This window comes from Gopherus flavomarginatus, chromosome 3, assembly GCF_025201925.1.
Source record: "Gopherus flavomarginatus isolate rGopFla2 chromosome 3, rGopFla2.mat.asm, whole genome shotgun sequence".
Taxonomy (NCBI): Eukaryota; Metazoa; Chordata; order Testudines; family Testudinidae; genus Gopherus; species Gopherus flavomarginatus.
In genome coordinates, this window is record NC_066619.1 from 132,375,918 (window position 1) to 132,396,240 (window position 20,323).

Consider the following 20,323-nt stretch of genomic DNA (forward strand, 5'->3'; position numbering starts at 1 on the left):
GAAACGTGACGTGGGCATTGCTGTAGTAACTGGCATTCACTTCTTCACCTTTCCTCCTATCAGCTAGTTTCAAAGTTCGAGCCTCCAGGGAACAGTCCAACCCCCTGCCCTAGCCAATAGGTTAGCCCAAGCCATCCTCTCTGGCAGTGCCCCTGCAACACTTCTCCCTCCCTTCATGAAAATCCATGTGGAAGAGGCTGAGGGAGAGTAGTAGCTAGATCTGATGGAGCTGGCCCCATCTACTCCAGCATAAGAGCAGTACAGTCCCAAGCTGCCCAACAGAGATCAGCCTTTGAGACGAGATAGAAAAGGAATCCATTCCAGGAGCCATGTACAGCATATAGCTTGTGATCTGCACACCTATCAGATTGATAGCAATATTTGCTATACGTGCTCAGACAGCAGCTTTCCTACTCTCCTAACTTACCGAAACCAAAACCAATGCTTCTAATAGTAGAGGTGCTCCGCTCCTCCAAGGGCTGTATCTACACCGTGCTTCCCGTTACAGCTGTCAGCTGCCTTCGCTGTGCTTTCTCTAACAAAGAGTAGTTAGAATTGTTGTAAAAGGCACATGGGTGCTCTTTGCACCTTTGCCAAATCTCTGAACAGCGGAATTTGCTCAATTGTTCTAAAAATATTCAGCTTCCAGCAGAGACCATGTATGAAAAACATCAGATGACAAGGTGACTGAATGCAGCTAATACGGCAGTTCTGAGCTTCAGGGGGAGATTGAAAAGATGTTTTCTGGGGATGACATTTTCTTCAGACATGGAGATTTAGGTTTTTTTCAATGAAACCTGTAGCCTTTCTGAATGCACAGACTTCCTTCCGAACAAACTGCTCCACGTTACGGTGACAATGCTCAGCTCCAAGTAGCTCACTCTTCCAGACAACACTGCTCAGATATAAAACAAATAAGGAAAAGAATGGACTGCTTTTAACTTGGCTCATTCTGAATGGCCAACAAAGGCATCTCCCTGACCCCAGGTCTGCCTTACCAATTTTCAAAGCCCTGCAGCAAAACAGGGAGGCATCTTTAAAATGAGGTTGGAAGAATTTTTATAATGCAAAGTGCTAGGCAACTTTCAGACAAGGCTGGCTGCTGCTCCCCCTCCCCCATGAAAAGCTCTTCTGATTTCCCCTGGGCTGGCGTTAACTCATTCTGTTTTTAACAAGTCTTCACTGACTGTGTAACTTCTTTAGTTGTCTCCCATGCTTGTCATTTACAGTACAGCTGTGCTGCGTTTTTTCTCCAGACTCATTGAACTCACATAGGAATGAATCTTGTTCCTTATTGTGTCCAGTTTTGCACCCCCCCCCGCCCACTACAGAAGAGATGTGGACAAATTGGAGAGAGTCCAGCAGAGGGCAATGAAAATGATCAGGGGGCTGGGGCACATGACTTACAAGGAGAGGCTGAGGGAACTGGGTTTATTTAGTCTGCAGAAGAGAAGAGTGAGGGGGGATTTGATAGCAGCTTTCAACTACCTGAAGGGGGGTTCCAAAGAGGATGGAGCTCGGCTGTTCTCAGTGGTGGCAGATGACAGAACAAGGAGCAGTGGTCTCAAGTTGCAGTCGGGGAGGTCTATGTTGTATATTAGGAAAATCTATTTCACTAGGAGGGTGGTGAAGCACTGGAATGGGTTCCCTAGGGAGGTGGTGGAATCTCCATCCTTAGAGGGTTTTAAGGCCCAGCTTGACAAAGCCCTGGCTGGGATGATTTAGTTGGGAACTGGTCCTGCTTTGAGCAGGGGATTGGACTAGATACCTCCTGAGGTCTCTTCCAACCCTAATATTCTATGATTCTTACAGTCTTTTTTTTTTCCCAGAGGAAATCTAGTATGTTGAGCCATATTTCTGCTTTCTTTTAGGATCCCCCAGCTTTCTATACCAGTGGATTTTAACACATCCTCTGAAGGGTTGCATTTTCAAATCCATGCATGCTGAAGTACTCAGGCATTTTTACCTCTGCCTGACTTAGATGCCCAAATACCCTGATATGAACATTCAAGCTGGTGGATGCACATGAATAGCTACATGCATTTGCAGACCCCAGCTTGCATGTTCCAGCTTGGGTATTTCTGTCCCTTAGTGAGGGGCATACACAAGCACTTTTGCACGTGTGCATAGTAAAGTACTATCCCTGGAGTTCTAACTCCACAATACTTGTTCTTCTAGAGTGTCTCCTTTCCTGTTATATTTGCATTCTCTAAACTCATTCCTTTATTATAGCCTGTGGTCAGTGGTTCTCAGCTTCTGCACATGGGCACATTCTCCCATAAGTTCCTTTAGTGGTTGTCCTGAGGCATGTTCCATTACTGGTCATCATTAACCTTACTGTTGCTTAAGTTTCTCTGGAGAGAGATGGAAGCTGTCTTGCTATTGGGCCGTTCTCCCCATGCAAAGCAGCAATAACGATGATTTCGGTGCTGATAGGGAACCCCCCCCTCGACCCCACCTTACCCAAGGCCCCAGGCTTTTTTCTGAGAATAAAGTAAAAGTAGGCCCTTAGCTAAAAGCAAAAGTTTTAACTCCTGCTAAACTTGTTTTTCTGTACAAAGGGCACGCTAAGGCAAAAAAATGTGGTCAGGGCCCCAAAAAGAGGAACTAAAATTGAATAAAGGGGAACCAGAAAATCTGTTAAGTTATAACAGCTTTTAGTTTATTATGGTTTATTAAGTTGCTTGTGTGGGCGTAAAATATAACTCATAATCATTTGACCAAAGGTACACCAATAGGTATTTTTGGACCCAAGTTCCTCAAAAAGGCCTGAGCTACGTGCAATAGCGTAACCACAAGTAGGTAAAAAACCAGGTGTCAATGTCCTAACGATCGCAAAACATGTAAAATGGGGAAGTAACAAAGGAGCAGGCTTGCAAATTAGCTCATAACCGGTATATTAATAGCAATTGTTTTTAGCAGATGGTTAAAAAATGTTATTGTATTAACCAAATAAGGTATCATCGAATGTATAAGTTCATATAATAATTTGCGGTTTTCGGCTTTATAAACCCAGGTATCACTGCTGTAAGGTAAAGCGACTTCCCCCTTGCTAGGGGGCCTGTCGTCTCTCCGTGTGTACACATGTATTCTCTGATTAATCAATAAAGGAGCCTCAGGCTGTCTAATCAACTCAACAGGGTGGTAATCATTTCCACGACAGTGCTAAGGAGGAAGACTGCTTTGGAGGTCATCACAAAAAGGAGTTTTTCTTATGTCCCAGTTAAGGACCTGAACCAAAGCCCATCCAAGTCAATAGGAGTTTCTTCATTAACTGCAGTGTGCTTTGGATCAGTTCCAAAATGAGGTCGGGAGTACCTCATGCAATAACTGCAAGGAAACATGACAATGACAGTGAATCTTAGCAGCAGCCATCCTGCATGTAGAACTTTATAGTATCTCAAACTGCTATTTCCTCCTTTGAGTTGTTAGATGAGGACATATTAACACAACACCATGCCAGGTTGGTCTGTGCACCTCTATGTGGTTGCTAACCTTATTTCATTAGAGATTTAAGCTCTTTGGGGCATGAACCATCTTTTTGTCCTGTGTTTGTAAAGTGCCTAGCACAATGGAGTCCTGGTCTGTAGCAGGGTGTGACATGGCCTCCTTGGCTCCTGGCTCTACTAAATCCACAAAGTCACTCTGAAACCTTGGGGTTAGTATCCACTGGTGGAGTTTATTCACAGGCTTGTTCTCACCATGTACACTTGGTCCTCACCATCTGCAGGGAGGGAAGAGCTACCGCCCTGCTTCCACTCCCTGCCTTTTCCCTTTCTTTCTGCTCTTCCCCTGAGGCTTTTATACCGTCCCAGGCTAATTATGCTGCAGCTGTCTGCCTCCACGATTAGGGACAGGTTATCTCCAGCCAGCTCTAATCTATCCCCCTAAATGGGTGCTGGTGTGACAGAGGCCGGAATTCGCAACCCTTTGCCCAGCACCCTGTCACATGGTCCATAACTACGGCTCATGGATGCTAAAGGTCCTGGGTGCTAAAGCACAGTACACATCATAATAGCATGGATTTATCTGCAGACATATGCTCACCTCCTGCTTAAGTCACCACCCCCTCACTGGATTCTTTATATATGGGCTGAAAAAATTTGGAGCAACTGGGACCCCAATGCAGCAGTGGCCTTTGGGTTTCCACCTGCATATACAACCGAACCCTCTCCAGCATCTCCTACTGTGGTGTGTCCTAGGACAATGCCAGTGAATGTAAATGCATCTGTTTTCCAGTTTGCAGGTGGAAGCTGCTGTGTTGACATTTTGTTATAGTTTAAAGCATTGTGAACAAGCTTTGATTACAGGCAGAAAGGGATCAGCAGAAAACGCTTATCGGAGTAGCCTGCATCAGCGGGGAAAACAACATGGAAGGAACTGTGAATAGCACTAACATTCATAAGCAAGGATAATATTTTCAGACACAGTTAAAACATTAACCTGTGCTTATGTGAGACACTTGATAGATGTTCTCTATGGGCTTCCACAGGCACACTATATTTGGTCCTTTATACTAGAAGAAATCAACATATCATGTGCTAGAATTAACAATCTGCTTATTTTCAAGTCATCAACTCCTCCCTGAATGGGAATTGGGAACTCCGTAGAGAAGGTGAACATCCAAGTATTTGAATTGTAATACTTACAGAGTCATAGACTTTAAGGCCTGAAGGGGCACTAGATCATCTGGTCTGACCTCCTGTATGTCAGACCAATACCACCCAGCACTAGCGCACTAAACCCAACAACCAAAATGAGATCAAACCATTACAGCCCAAAGGCGACTAGACTATTATGTTCCGCAGGTAGGGAATAGGAGGGACTGAGGTGCACCAGTGGCTGAGGCCCCCGCGATGGCAGGGAAATGATCAAGTGATATACACCCAGATAACCCTGGTAAATGGCCCACACTCACACACTGCAGAGGAAGGACACCCCCCCAGTCACTGTCAGCCTGACCTGGGGGGAAATCTCCTCCCGACCCCACATAGGACACTTAGACCCTGGGCATGTGAGCAGGGCCGGTGCTACCATTAAGGCAAACTAGGCGGTTGCCTAGGGCGCCAAGATTTGGGGGCGCCAAAAAGCGGAGTCCCCAATTTTTTTTTACAGCGGTTCCTCCCTGAGTGCACGGTCGCTGCTCCACTTCTCCTGCCTCCCAGGCTTGCAGCACCAATCAGCTGTTTGGCGCTGGAAGCCTGGAAGAAGAATTAGAACAGGGCTGTGTGCTTGGGGAGGACGTGGAGCAGAGGTGAACTGGGATGGGGAGGTGCTGCACGGCTCCCGGGGGGTGGGGAGCCTCAGGGCAGGGAGAGAGCTGCCGCAGGGGTGGGGGCACCTCAGGGTGGAGGAGGAGAGGGGAGCTGCCGCAGGGCTGGGGGGAGGGCACAAGGTGGAAGTTTTGCCTAGGGTGCAAAACTTCCTTGCTCCGGCCCTGCATGTGAGCAAGAACCAGCCAGCAAAGCACCTAAAAGAATGCTCAGTGCCACCTCAGAATCCTGGCCTGCTCTCCCCCCATGTCTCATCTCCATCTGTGGACATCCCTGATGCTTCAGAGGAAAGAAGTTAAAAAAACCCCTCCCAGAACACACTGCAGGGAGAAAATCCCTTCCTGATCCCTGCTAGTGCCAGGCTGAAACCCTGAAACATGCGCTGCAGGAACATCAGAGACAAACTGGAAGTGAGCCACAGGCCTGCTGAGCCCTGCCTCCTACCATCACAAGCAACCTTATCATGCAATTGCACTCATAAATTTGCCCCAGCTCTCTCTTACAACTAATTAAGTTGTTCGCACCCGCAACTCCTACTGGGAGGCTGTGACATTATTGACATGAACTGTGACTGTATAGATCATTGTTGCACCAGGTCTTATACAGAGTAGGTCAAGTGGGATGTATATGGAAAGGTTGTAGTTTGCTGGTTAGGATTATGCTATCTGTATGTGTGTATCTTCTTGTATTTGAAGTTATGAATATTGGCTATGTACTTGTATCTCAATGTGTTTGATTCTAAGTAGCCTCGGTGAAGCATTTGGTCAGCTTCTTGAGAAAGAACTATTCCCAGGAAGTGCCCAATCAAGAAACTGACAATGGACTTTGGGAGACACCAATCCACATCTGAGCTTTCCTGGGAACATTCAAACTAACATGTAAACAATGGTGTCAGCCTGCAAAAAGCTGAATCATTCATGGACATGTGATTTGTCCCGGTGGCTACAAACTCCATCTTGTTGCTGTGATTTTTCACAGGAGAACAAAGAGGTTTCCACCCACATGAGAAAGAATATAAAAGGCCCTGGAAACACACCCATGTTGTTTTCAGCTGTCTCAAGAGATGGTCTCTCCACCCCCAAGAGATGCCTGAAAGAAACTGGAACAAAGGACAGTAACTACGGGAGTGTGAGTAATTGCTGGACCCAGACTAGGAAGGAGTCTAGTCTGTGAAAGAAGCTTATTGGAACATCTCTAAGGGTGAGATTTACCTGTATTCACTTTCCTACTGTATTAGGCTTAGACTTGCACATTTTGTTTTATTTTGCTTTATTTGACTGTTAATACTTGGAACCACTTAAATCCTACTTTTTATACTTAATAAAATCACTTTTGCTTATTAATTGACCCAGAGTAAGTAATTAATACCTGAGGGAGCAAACAGCTGTGCATGTCTCTCTATCAGTGTTATAGAGGGCGGACAATTTATGAGTTTACCCTGTATAAGCTTTATACAGAGTAAAAGAGATTTACTTCGGGTTTAGGCTCCCAGAAAGACTGAATAATGGGTGCTGGAGACAGGAACACTTCTTAAGCTGTTTTCAGTTAAGTCTGCAGCTTTGGAGCATGTGGTTCAGATCCTGGGTCTGTGCTGGAGCAGACTGGCATGTCTGGCTCAACAAGGTAGGGTTCTGGAAGCCCAAACTGGCAGAGATAATGGGCTCAGAGGTAGTCTCAGCACATCAGGTGACAGTCCTAAGGGGGTCTCTGTGACTGAACCCATCACAGAGGCTGTTCCAGAACCTCACCCCTCTGATGGTTAGAAACCTTCTCCTTATTTCCAGCCTGAATTTGTTCAAGGCCAGGTCATCTGTTTGTTCTTGTACCAGCATTTTCCTTTACTTTAAACAGCTCTTCATCCTCCTGGGAATTTACCTTCCTAATTTATTTATAGAGTGCAATCAGATCCCCTTATTTTTGCTAGACTAAACAAGCCAAGCTCTTCCAGTCTCATAAAATAGGCCTTCTGTTGCCCTCATCATCTGAGTAGCTCTTCTCTGCCTCTGTTTCAGTTTAAATTAATCTTTAACGCGGGTGACCAGAATTGTACACAGTATTCCAGATGAGGTCTTACCAATGCCTTGGACAATGGCTTTAATACTTCCCTATCTCTATTGGAAATACCTCACCTAATACATCCTAATATTGCATTTCCCTTTTCCACAGCTGCATTACGTTGGTGGCTCACAGTCATCCTGTGATCAGCCCACACACCCAGGTCTCTTTTCTCCTCTGTTGCTTCCAGCTGATGATCGCCTTGCTTGCAGTACAAGTTCTTATTATTAGACCCTAAGTGCATGAACTTGCAGTTTATAGTATTGAATTTTATGCCGTTTCTGTCATTGTAGTCTTCACGGTTATCGAGATCTTCCGGTATGAGAGTCCAATCCTGCTCTGTATTGATAATACCTCCCGACGTTGTATTATCAGCATATTTCATTAGCATACTCCTGCTTTTGTGCAAGGTCATTAATACAAATACTGAATAAGCTTGGTCTTACCTGTCTAACTGAAAGTGCCTCAGCTCTAGCTTGAGGGAATTCCTGCAGACAAAAACCTCAACCCGGACAAACATGCAGAGAAATCTTGCTAGTATAGTGGTGTGTGGTGTGGGTTTTTAAAAAGGGCATGCGTGTTGCTACTATTGTCGCTGCACATTTCAAACACTCCTAATTCAAAGAGTTATCCATGCTTCCCGCACCCCTTCTGGCCCCCTGCTTGGAACAAGAAGCAATGGGCTTAAACTGCAGCAAGGGAGATTTAGGTTGGACATTAGGAAAAAGTTCCTAACTGTCAGGGTAGTTAAACACTGGAATAGATTGCCTAGGGAAATTGTGGAATCTCCATCTCTGGAGATATTTAAGAGTAGGTTAGATAAATGTCTATTAGGGATGGTCTAGACAGTATTTGGTCCTGCCATGAGGGCAGGGGACTGGACTCGATGACCTCTCGAGGTCCCTTCCAGTCCTGGAGTCTATGAGTCTATGCTCTGTGCTCCTTATGTCCTCCTTGTACACCTCCTACATGCCCCCCGTTCTCCTCCCCCACTCCATGTGACCTCCCCTCTTTCTTCCCTAACCTCAGCCCATAACCCTCCCAGTTTCTTACCCCCTCTGGCCTCTGTCCCTCTGTTTGCCCCCTTTCCTCCTACCCTCCCTGCCCATGCCAATTCTGCCCAACAGCTGCAGCAGCAGATGCATGCAGCCAGCAGCAGAGCAGTTTACTATAGCTGTCACTTCACAAGGATGAGGCAGATAGGGATTATGAGCCCAGCCACTGGCTGCACATGACTTTGGACATTTGAATGTGTTTTGAGAGAGAAAACAACCAATGATTCCGAAACCATGTCTTTCTGCTGAGCCAATAACAGTAGCCTTGAGTGCACACTTCTTCCAGGCCACCCCTTGTGCCCAGGAAAAGCTCCCCATCCAAGTTTGTAAGGCCACCATCGTAGCCTCCTCCAAGTCATCCCTCAAACCTCACGCTGGTACGTATGGAACAATGCCACCTGATCAGCGAGATGCAAGGTGGTGAGTTGTAAATACTGCGGTTACTGCTACTAGCTGGCTAAGAACTGGTGCATCCTGCTCCATTCCAGACCCCTTGTTATCTCATGCTCCTGCCACAGCATTCAGTTTAGACTGGGAGCTCTTTGGGGCAAGGATGGTCATTTGCTATGTGCCTGTATAGCAGCTACCACAATGGGGCTCTGATCTGGCTGAGACCTTTCAGTTCTGGTGTAATACAAATACTAAAGAGCAGCAGCATAAATGAAGGTGCACTCAAATCCAGCAGATGAAGTACATCTAGTTTATTTCTTTCTAAAGTTTGTACATATACATATATCATATACATGTGTGAAATCCTTCACTGCTTTGCTCAATTTCAATCACATAAAAATCATTCAGAAGGCTGCAGACTCGTAGTTACTCTAAAGCAACATTATCCTGCCTTATAAAACACAGAGGAACAAGAGTTATAATCATGAACGTGTACACAAGAGAGAACTATATCTCACAGTTTCCATATATCAGAGGCAAATTATTTGTCTGTTTACTCCAGCAATGCTCAAAGAGAGGGAAATATTTATATACAGTCACCTCAAAGGAAAAACAAAGCAATGTAAACTTCATTTTAAAATATTATTTAAATAATGTAATAATATCCAAGAGTCCTTCCCCCAGGGAGACAGGACATTCTGTAAGTGCCTTCATTTACCAGGAATGATCATTCTAGTACCTGTCACATAGACTAGAATAGGAAATCCAAGGGCATCCTATGGTACCGTTAGAAAACAGCAAAGGCCCTGATTCAGGACAGCAGCTCTAGTTGGGAAAGCATGTGATCAAGTCCCATGGACATCAGTGGCATTTAAGCACATGCTGAAATGCTTTCATGATTTGGGGCCTCGATCAGGTCTGCATACCTCTGGCTCTTTCACCGTGGATGTGAAGTATGGCCTCTATATAGAGAAATTTACCCTTTGTGGGGAGAGCCAGCATAGACCTTACATAGGGCTTGCCCCAAGGGTCAGAGCAGCAGGATTTATTCCAGTAGAGAAGGGCTGGTGAGAACTTCAGCACTGCTCCATTACAGACAGAGTGGCTCTCCAGAGGGCAGTGAGGATGTAAACAAATCCACTGGGGTCTCAGTAGTATAAGGAAAACAAGTGAGATTATAAAGGGGAGGTTCTTATACTACCACAGAGCAGTATCCAGAGACAACGTAAACAGCAGGGTTTACTGCTTGGCCCCACCCAAGGGCTCTCTCTGGCCCTGTCCTACCTGTTCCTGAATGCTGTACAGCATTATTCCAATATGCTTTGATCTAAATCAAGGAGCTGGCTTTGCTGCGCAGGTGCATGTTTCTATGTGGAGTGTTCTCTGAAGTGCTGGGCATTGAAAACGAACATTTCCACACATGCCCCCCACAGTGACTGATGACTGAGAGCTCAATGCTGATTTCCTGGTCTTCACTGCAATGTGTGCTCACAGTGGGTAAATGAGCACTCTTTAAAGGCTGCAGGAGACTGCTGAGCCACCACATTTCACTACATTATCCTGCACAGGGTGGATGCCAAAGAAACAGCTCAGATCTCTGATACAGGGAGCCCAGGATCCTGGCTGGCCCGACCCAAGTTGATGGGATTTACCCTCGTCATTTCATCCTAGCTTGGAGTCTACTCCAGTAAGTTTTCAGACCTGTAAGATGTAAGCTCCCTGGCCCTGATCCAGCAAAGCACTTAGGCCTGACTTCACTGAGACTGCTCATGCGCTTAAAGTTAAGCGCATGCGTAAGTGCTTTGCCATTCAGGGCAGGATCTAGCCCTAAATCTCCATTCCTCCGCTACTGGTTTGATCTGGGTCGTTCTAATGTCATACAAACTGCAACACTGACTCTGAGATCATTCTGCAAACCCAGTGGATTTTATTACATATTTATTTGGGCTAAAAATCCCTCGATTGTTTCACACTTTCCAAAGGAAACCTGAGGGCACCACTTGAAATGCCCACAGCTGACACTTCCCCCTGCCACTCTTTGTTACTTATCAACCACATGGATTCTTACACATCTCTCTGCAGTTGTTACAGTAAATCCACAATAGCCTGGGATAACCTATTCCAAAGCGCCTAAGTGACCTAGAAGTCTAATGATATTTAGGCACCCAAGTGACTAAGGCGTTTTTGAAAATGTTACCCCACGTGGATTATTCAGAGAACTCGGCCAAGGTTTCTTTAAACAATAGGAGCCTTAAATTAGGCTCATAGTGAGGTATTTGCAAAAGTGCTCAGTGATGCTCCCATTTAAGGCAATGGATGACACCAGCAGGAGCAGAGTTAGCCCAATGTCGAGAGCTTTTTAAATTCCCACCCCATAATTGCTCTGAGCACCCAGCGGCTTCCGCAGAACATACCACGGCAAGGCTGGATTAAGAAAAACACTAAACCTGCAAAAGCATTTAATAACCGTTTAACTGGCTAAAACAACCAATGCCCTGCTGTTCATAGCTGTTAAAACTGTCTGGACAAAAATGAAGCATCGGAAAAGAATAACCTTTGCAGAGTTTGATCACAGAAGCCACACATCGCATAAGAACCACACACACACATTCACACATGCTCACTGCTTAAACACACTCATCAGGTACTGTTGATACTTTAACTCTGAGATGAGCAGTAATTTTCAAATTTAAAAGCTGCCAAGAAATTCTTGTTCTGTATTCATGATGCTGGATTTAGTCCAGTTACACAGTGCCACTAGCCCACCCTAAGTGAGATGTTCTAATTGCAACGAAATACACACAAATACAAATTGGTCGTATTTCCAGCCTATAGTTTTTTGGAAGTTTATTGGACTCTGGGTGGGATTTTCAAACGTGTGTATATGGTTTAGGACTGAAAGTCAATGGAACTTTTGAAAGTCTTTCCTCATTTTAAAAGTGATGCGGGCTAGATTTCAAGTTTTCCTTGAATCTTTTAAAGTGATGCAGGCTAGATTTCCTTTTTCAGCAGGTGGGGTCATCAGAACAGATGAAGGCACTGAGTCAAATGAATCTCTGCTGTAACTTGGCTGAATGCTGTGGAGTTACACCAGGCATTCATTTGGCCCACTGTGTAACTGAGAATCTTGCCTACTTTTTTTGAAATTTGCCCAATAAAAGGCCTGGTTTGGCTCTCCCTTATGTTATCAGTAAATCTGGTGTATCTTCAGAGAGCTACTACTAACAACAATGGCTTACGCAAGATGAAAACGCTGCCCTTTTTTCGGTCTTTTTATTACACCCTTAGAACATAAATAACCCTCATGTTGCTATGTCCCAGGCTTTATACACCGTACAAATAGAATGTTGTTCTCCAGCTACCCACCTCTCAGCAGACATGGAATAGCAGATGCCATGGGGTGTGTGTGATTATTAATAATTTACTGTTTTTACCAAATATACTAACTTTACAGGTAGGATTTTCCCAATCACTCTGTGTTTGCCTATTCCTGCTCCCATGGACAGTGGGAGCAGAGAAAGGACAACGCTGAGCACTTCCGAAAGCTCCAACCCACATCTTCTACTATCTCTGGAGTGTTTGTTATAATAAATAATCAAAGCTAAACCTCAGTGCTGTCAACAAAAAAAAATGAACAAGTTACAATTGATGGTGCATTAGCTTTAGTCCATTATTTGTTCCCATGCTAATGGGCACTATTCAGTCACTTGCAATAGGCGTTAGAATCATTCGCCTGTACTAAGCATGGCTTCCCCATACCACATTTTTCCTTGCTCTTATTAACTCACAGCATGGAATAAGAAACATTGTATTGTGCTGGAAAAAGAAAAAAGAGTCAGAGAATTCTAAAACCTAGCTCTTAAACATCTCTTTCCACCTGTAGATCTCAAAGCGTTTTCCAAAGGGAGTCAGTATCATTATCCCTGTTTTACAGATGGGAAAACGGAGGCACCGAGCAGTGAAGTAACTTGCCCAAGGTAACTCAGCATGCCAGTAACAGAGCTAGGGATGGACCCCAGGTCTCCCGAGTCTCAATCCAGTACCCTTTCCATTGGGCCATAAATGGGTATTTAGCACAGTAACAACAGCTTTGGTTCCTTGAGCGTCTTTTCAAACACCCCAAGAACTCCAAGGCAAAAGGGAAGGTAGGCAGGGAGTGTGAATAGAGAGAGGTGAATGCTCATCATGAACTACAAGTAACCATGGAAATAGCTTCTTTTCTTCTCTAGCCTCTTCATATTCCCATTTGGGGTCATCAAGAGAGCTGAACAAGTTCAGGAGTATGGGCTGAAGAATTCTAGTTGAGCCCAGGGCATGTTCCATACAGACCTCAGAGAGTTACACATGGGCTTCAGAACTGCCCTATCAGAGCAAGCATGAGATGTAAATGCCAAGCTGAGAGAGCAGCTGCTCACAGCAGGAGGAAACACTGTGGAAAATTCTTTTAACTTTGGAAAATTCTTTTAATAATTTCCAGACTATCAAGAATCAGTGAAAAATAGTTTGAATCTAAGCCCCAACAGCTCAGCTACATTATTCTTCAGTTGACTGAGTTACCCACCTACTGACAGCAACTGAGGTAACAAAGTACTAACTGGTCTAAAAGGCTGCAGGCCTGGATAGATATTGGTCATGCTTCAGCTTTACACACACACACACACACACACACACACACACACACACACACACACACACACACACACACACACACACACACACACACACACACACACACACACACACACACACACACACACACACACACACACACACACACACACACAGGCCAGCAATTCTCAGCCACGACCTACAGAATCATCCCATGCACCAAACCCCAGAATCCTTGCCATTTGCAAAGGATTGGGGGATTTGGGTTCTGGGGTAATATTTTGCCCGTTTTGGTGGTAGTGGGTTAGAAAAGGTTTGTGGTGTGTGTGTGTGGGGGGGGGGTGGAGTGGCTTGTGGTCTTGGAGAGGAGGCTGAGGGCAGGTGCTGGTTTTGCTTCTCTGTCCTTGTTCCCCCATCTCTCCCCTCACCTCCCGCCAACGCTGGAGAGTGGGAAGTTCTGCTCCAAGGGGCTGTGGAGCAGCTCTCCTTCCCTGGAGCCGAGCCAGCTGTCTGTGTGTGGGGTGGGAAGAGCTGTTCTCAGGTTAGATGTACAGAGGAAGAGAAGGGGTAGGAGCCTCAGCAGAAGGGAGAGACCTAGGCTCCAGCTGGGGCTTAATGACCATGGGATTTTTGCAGCTGTCCACTGGCAGATGGGACTCAGCAGATGCCTCCCCCTCCCCCACCAGTTTAGAACTAGCCCTTGGAGTGCACCCAATGAGCTGTAATGCTGCAGAGCTGCCACAGGCTCAATCCCGACACCCTCACGCAGCGATCCCAATGCCTCAGTGGGAAACTGGCCTCAGATACGGCATCAGGACCAGAATCTGCAAGGGAAAAGCCTGGGAAAAGTGTACATGAAAGAAAGGGAGGTGGAGGCCTCATGGGGCAGCAGGAACTGCACACGATGAAATACCCAAGATTTGAGCGTTCCCTACGCGTTGCTCTTCAAGTGAGCGAGAGCAAACCCAAAGAGCACAGCATGGTACCTCTCTGTACAGATCAGGGTAGCTCCTTGGAGGTGAGTGCAAAGGGTTAATCATGAGAATTCTGACTACAGAGTGACAATCAAAAGCACCCTGCATGGATGCTGACATTCTCAGCCACTCTGAGCTACTTGTTATCAGAAGGGGACCTCCTGTTCAAATCCAATCTCGACCTGCACTGGGCCAGTGCCCTAAAGCCACGGTAACCGATCATGGACATCACAATCACCTCACTGTGGAGGAATCCTCGGGTGATACAGCTGGAGGCACCACAGTGGCTTCTATGTCATATCCCCTCCCTGTGGCCTGCACTGGGCAAATGACTGGGAAAAGGTTGTGTGTCTGGAGGTTCCCTCGCTCCTGATGATTCCTGGTTGCCATATTTTCCCTTGGAAGTACTGAGCAGCTAGTACAATTTACAGCAGCCTGGCACACAGTGGGCCCAAGAAAAAACAAACACAAAAGTGTTTTTAAAAAGTGACTTTAAAAAGTCCCTCTTGAGCTGCAATGCTTCTTGAGAGCAGCCAAGGGCTTGGGCACCTATATAGTGTAATCACATATTTATCTTCTCTGCTAAAAGCATATATCCAGGAGCTGTAAAGCAAGGTACTTTGAAAATAATGTGCAACACATAACAGATTCTCAGGGGCAGAGGGAGGGGGCCAAATGGCAAAGCTCCAGTCTCTTCAATGCTGATTTACACCTTCTGAAAATCTGGCCCACCCTCTCTGCTACACTGTAATGTTAAAAGCAAACTAAACTGCAATACTGGTCAGCACTGTGATCCTGCTCAGTGACGTCTGTGGAGTTTTGCCACTTACTTCAATGGCAGCAGGATCTGCCTTTGTGTTTTCTCTTTACTTATTTCAGTAAAACCTACCAAAGGAGACGGCGACACAGGTCAACTGTAAACTGACACAGCCAACAGTGGGAATTCCAACTGATACTAAAACCTCACAGATTCTCAGATCATTAATCTGCACGCTTCAGAACTCTCACAAAAAGCAAGCAGAACTCAGGGAATATTTAACAGCTGAAAACTGCAGTGAAATTGCATTTTACTAAGACCGGTAAGTTTTACAAAATATACCACAATCCATGTACAAGTGCACTCTGGAGTAGTGTAATAAATAATTAAAACTAAACTGCATTTGACAAAATAAATAAAATGAATTTTGTGATTCACTGTATCTGACTTTTCAAACTGCATGAAATTCACTCATCTGCAAGGTGTTCCATAGTTGTGAGCATGAATTATACAGTATCTGCGTAGATTGAGAAAGATATTGTATGGGAGAACTTCAGCTTGTGACTGGGCGATCAACAATTCAAACACAATCCATGGGCAGCCAGAATATCTTAAAAGCCAACACAAACATTTGCAGTTGTCACCTCTTTGCCTTTTAAACCACTGCACTCTATTTGTAAACACAACAAGTACCTGGATACCTTGAGTAAGGGCCAGAGTAGAGCTGCATTGACCTGGGAGTGGAGCAGGGATCAAATTGTGACTTCTCTGGACCATTTCTGTTTCTGCTGTACTATTACTGTGAGGAACTGATGTGAAATGGTTGCAGGACTCAAGGTCATCTCCCTGTGTAATAGCGGCAAATCCACTACATGCATCCAATGAAGTGGGTATTCACCCACGAAAGCTCATGCTCCAATACGTTTGTTAGTCTACAAGGTGCCACAGGACTCTTGGCCGCTTTTACAGCTCCAGACTAACACAGCTACCCCTCTGATACTTGTCCCTATGTAATGACATTTAGCAGTCTCGGTATTAGCGCTCTCCCTGTCTCTCAGTATAACTCAACCTCTCGTTTACTGCTCCCTCCTTTTTTAAACTACTGCTGTACAATGAACAGCTGCAGGCTGCCTAGGCCTTTCTCCTGAGTGGTAATCTACTACCCCTCAATGAGCAGTTCAAATTATTTCTTCCAATGTGTATTACCCCGGCCCTTGTCTACAGTGAATAACACTTCCCAGAATGTTGCTCAAGCAAATAACTTTGGCCCTAACTCAGGAAAGTTTCTCTTCAGGGCAGCACTTAGACAATGTACTTAACTTCAAGCATAGCGTAATTTTTAAAAAACAAATCCAAACGTTGGAAAATGTTGACCAGCCCTCCTCACAGCTCTGTGAATCACAATCACTCCGAGTCATTTTTAAAATGAGGTCAGGCATTGGCTATCCTCTAGACTTCTAGTACGACGACAGATTACAAATTTTTGTGAGCAGCTCAGCCACTCCATTCATAAGTCACACTGGAACTCTTGGATGCAATACTATCTGGTTCTGGTTAGTGACTGCATCCTAAATGATCCATTTGGTGCACCACTTCCTCTTTCAATGCTACGATCTCTGACAGCACAGCATGGCTATTATAGTCTAGAGCTCTGGGGTGTATATCTCATGGTTGTCCTTTGTGGTGGAGGCTGCTATAGAGAAATCATGTAGCTTCTCTGCAAGGTCTTTATCTTACTTGATTGCTCCCTCTACTGCCTGCTAGCCTGGTAGTTTAGTAGTCCAGAATGGTTTAACGTCCAAGACCAATCCGTTGTTGGCCTCTCGGCTGAGCCTGCCCACAAATATACCCTCTGTAATGAGGAGCTCTGTGATGTAAACACCTGCCCCTGCAAGAACTGGATGTGAGCTAGCTAGACGTTTCTTTGAGGCCACCTACTGCAGTTTATATTGACCTGGACTGTCTTTGCACATTAAGGATTAGATCCTCCAGACGAGCTGAGCTGCAGTAAGCACAAGATGGGCGGGCACTGGGAGGAAGCAAAGGTGTCTCTTAGTCATGCTTGGCGTACGTTAAGGCAACCTCAGGGCTGCTTTAAGTTACAGCCCACAGCCCAAAAGGGCCATTGCTAGCAGCTGGGGAAGGCTGAGGTATACAGACACTCTGGCCAAGTCCCTTTCCTCCCAGCCATGTCCTTACATAGAGGACAGGAGTTGCTATTAAAGAAAGACTCCACAGGGAGCAGGTTTTGCTGTCCCTATGGCTGCGTCGGTGTGACTGCCAGGAACAGAGCAACTGGAACGGGGTCAGATTCTGGATCTAAGACCAAAGAGTCTATTCCATTAAGTCTCTGAGTCACCAGGACTTCTGTTCCAACATGTTCTTTCTAAACACTTGTGAAAATTTCAAGGGATAGTTTAACAGAATTCCTTTCAGAAGAGAACAGGAGAACACCTTCATTGATCTCAGAGAGACTGCAGAATACCTGTGCCTACTAAAAAGGAAATCAAAATTCTGGAGGGAAACTGCAGCTGAACAATGCATATTATGACTGTGTATGGCAGCAGCATGAGAGTGTATTGTTGAGAAACACATGGGATTTCCTTTTCTGTTAAAACACACAGCCAGCAGTTGTCATCTACAACAACCCACTGAATAGTGAAATGGAAAAACAAAATTAATTCTGGCTGGATCAATCATCAAGAGAGACATGGCTTTGGGCACCCCCCTTTGCTCCCCCAGAGTCTTCACTTTGAAAAACCTGTTCTAATTCTGTATGCCCAGCATTCCCAGTGATTTTCATTTTTTAGTCCCTTGATCTGTGTGGGTCCAGAGTTAATACAATCCAGTACCCTATCTGTTTATACCGCTCCTATCACTGTAGCACAAGTACCAGCATGTTTCACATCCTTGGGAGATCTCCAGTCGCAGCATCAGAATTGAACTAACCTGCAGGGAGCAGTCAGCTCCATCTCTGCAACTGAGCAACAATTCATTTCTCGTCATTGCAGCTAGCACTCACTATGCTGCAGTGCTTGTCCAGTTACTTTTCCCACTGCAATGAGAAAGGTCACAGGTGACTTGAGATGAAAGTCATGTGCCAATGAGAGTGGAGAGAAGGGGAGGAGACGTGCAATAAATCAGGAAGTCCCACTCCCACCCCTTTTAAAAAAAGAGGTGCTTCAATGGCTAGATGATAAATTAACAAGGCAAAGCAAATCAGGAGCCAAGACATCTCCCACAATCTGTACAGAAACAACAAAATATACAATAGAAAATGTCACAACCACCCCATTCAGGCAGATGCATTGGTTTGTTTTTGTCAAAGACAGGTTAGCAAAGGAAATTTTTGACCAATGGTATTTTGCTGCATGGCTGTTTCTACAGCGGTCTCATGCAGTCTAAGTGACCTTCTGCTTGATGCTGGGTGTTTCTGGTCTGTAGTCCTTCCTCTCGGAGATGTTTCGCTTCACCTTGGCACTAACTGGAGACTCCTGATTTAATGAGGGACTCGAATGGGATTTCTTCAGTCCTGGCCCATCATTTTCTCCACTGCTCAGCAGCTCCTTCCCCCCTTCTTTCAGTAGGGCAACATAAATCTCATAGCGGATTTTCTGGAAAAGGAACAAAGGAATGGATCAGCGTGGGTGAACTTCTCTGGGCTGTGATAGGCAGGAGGTCCGCATGGATCATCAGACTGGCCCCTTGAAATCTAGGAGTCTAATATGTATGTGAACAATGGTGGCTAATATAAATTACACCACACAGAAATTGTCTGAGCCAGCCAGAGCCCAGGGATGTTGTACAATTTCCAATATTTATTCCTCAACCAGGCAAATGTTTGCTCTGTACCTAATGGCACTCAGCCAATAAGAGTGCAGGGAGATTTACATGCAGGGCAGGCTGAGCTGTACCTTCCTGAAGTACTGTAAAACCCGCTGCACAAGTAGCCCTAATTAAAGCAAACAGGGCTACTCACACAGCAGGGCATTACTCAGCATGTGTACGCATGGCGTGACGGTCCAAGCAGCGGTTTTCAACCTTTCTTCATTTGCAGACCCCTAAAATAATTTTCAATGGAGTTGCGGATCCCTTTGGGAATCTTAGACATATCTGTGGACTCCCAGGGGGCTGCGGACCATAGGTTGAAAACCACTGGTCCAAAGGGACTGCAAAAATCCTTCTGCTAAGATTTGCCACTGTCCTCAGAACACGCCAAACTTCTGTGGCCACAACCAGCCTGGCCACTGGAGGTTCTGCTTCCCATCCCAGCCTGTGTGATCCTAGATATTAAAACCCTGGATCACACAGTGTGGACAGAATCACACAGGTATTCTCTATGTGTGGCTCTCCTACAGAGAGCAGGTGGGTGGGCCGAACGTCTGCCTTCTTCAGGACAGCTCTACCTCGCTTTGCCTCCAAGAGGATATTTTGCAAGTCCAGTGTTCAGAGAACAGGATGGGGAAGCTCATCTGGATCAACTGAGGTCTACCGGACTCTGCTCCCCGTTCAGGCACCAATATTTTTATGCACAGCAAAAGTACTCAATCCTAATTTGTTCCATATCTGGACTAGGGTGTTTCCCTTTATTACAGAGCAATTGTTGCATTGCAAGTCACAACCATACAGCACCTCGCACAATGCCAAAGCAATCAACAGGCATGAATAGTCAGTCACAGGAATTTTCCTGCAGGAATTCAGCAAAGTTAGCCAGTATGGCTGGTGATGGGAAGAGGCAATCCATCCCTCAGCAGCCATTAATGTCGGTGCAAGAATTGGAATTAAGGTGATCACAGTGGATGGGGCAGGAGCGGGGGGGAAGGAAGAGAAGGAACCCCATGCTTCTACTGTTGATTAATCCTTTTTTTCAAAGTAATAAAACATTCTCTAAATTATTTGTTTACAGAGAATTCTCTCCATTTATAATAAAATAATAAAATTCAAGCAATAATAATAATTTTTTGAATGCAAAATAGTAAAAAGCATTGGGAACTGCTTTGAAGAGGACAAAAGAAGATGAGAGAACATGATCAGGTTTCCAAAAAGTCCTTTGAGAAACAAAATCTTACTGAGAATGATCACAGGAGAAATCTGCATACAAATGAAATGAGGAAAAAACCAGTTGGATCAGTTTCATATTGGGAGGTCCACACAGTGCTGCAGAGACAAACAAAAGAAAGAGGTATCACCTGTCACTCAAATGAGGAGAAC

The 20,323-nt window shown here is 45.2% G+C and overlaps 1 protein-coding gene across 3 annotated transcripts in view; it reads right to left on the minus strand.

The window, feature by feature from the left end:
- Window positions 1-13,541: 13,541 nt before the first annotated feature.
- PSD3 (pleckstrin and Sec7 domain containing 3) overlaps window positions 13,542-20,323 on the minus strand; it is a 155,780-nt gene continuing 148,998 nt past the window's right edge. For all 3 annotated transcript variants that reach the window (XM_050944334.1, XM_050944336.1, XM_050944335.1), the window contains one exon: window positions 13,542-18,726. In XM_050944334.1, the coding sequence (XP_050800291.1) occupies window positions 18,514-18,726 (213 nt within the window). In that variant the 3' untranslated portion in view covers window positions 13,542-18,513. The remainder of the gene's footprint in view (window positions 18,727-20,323) is intronic.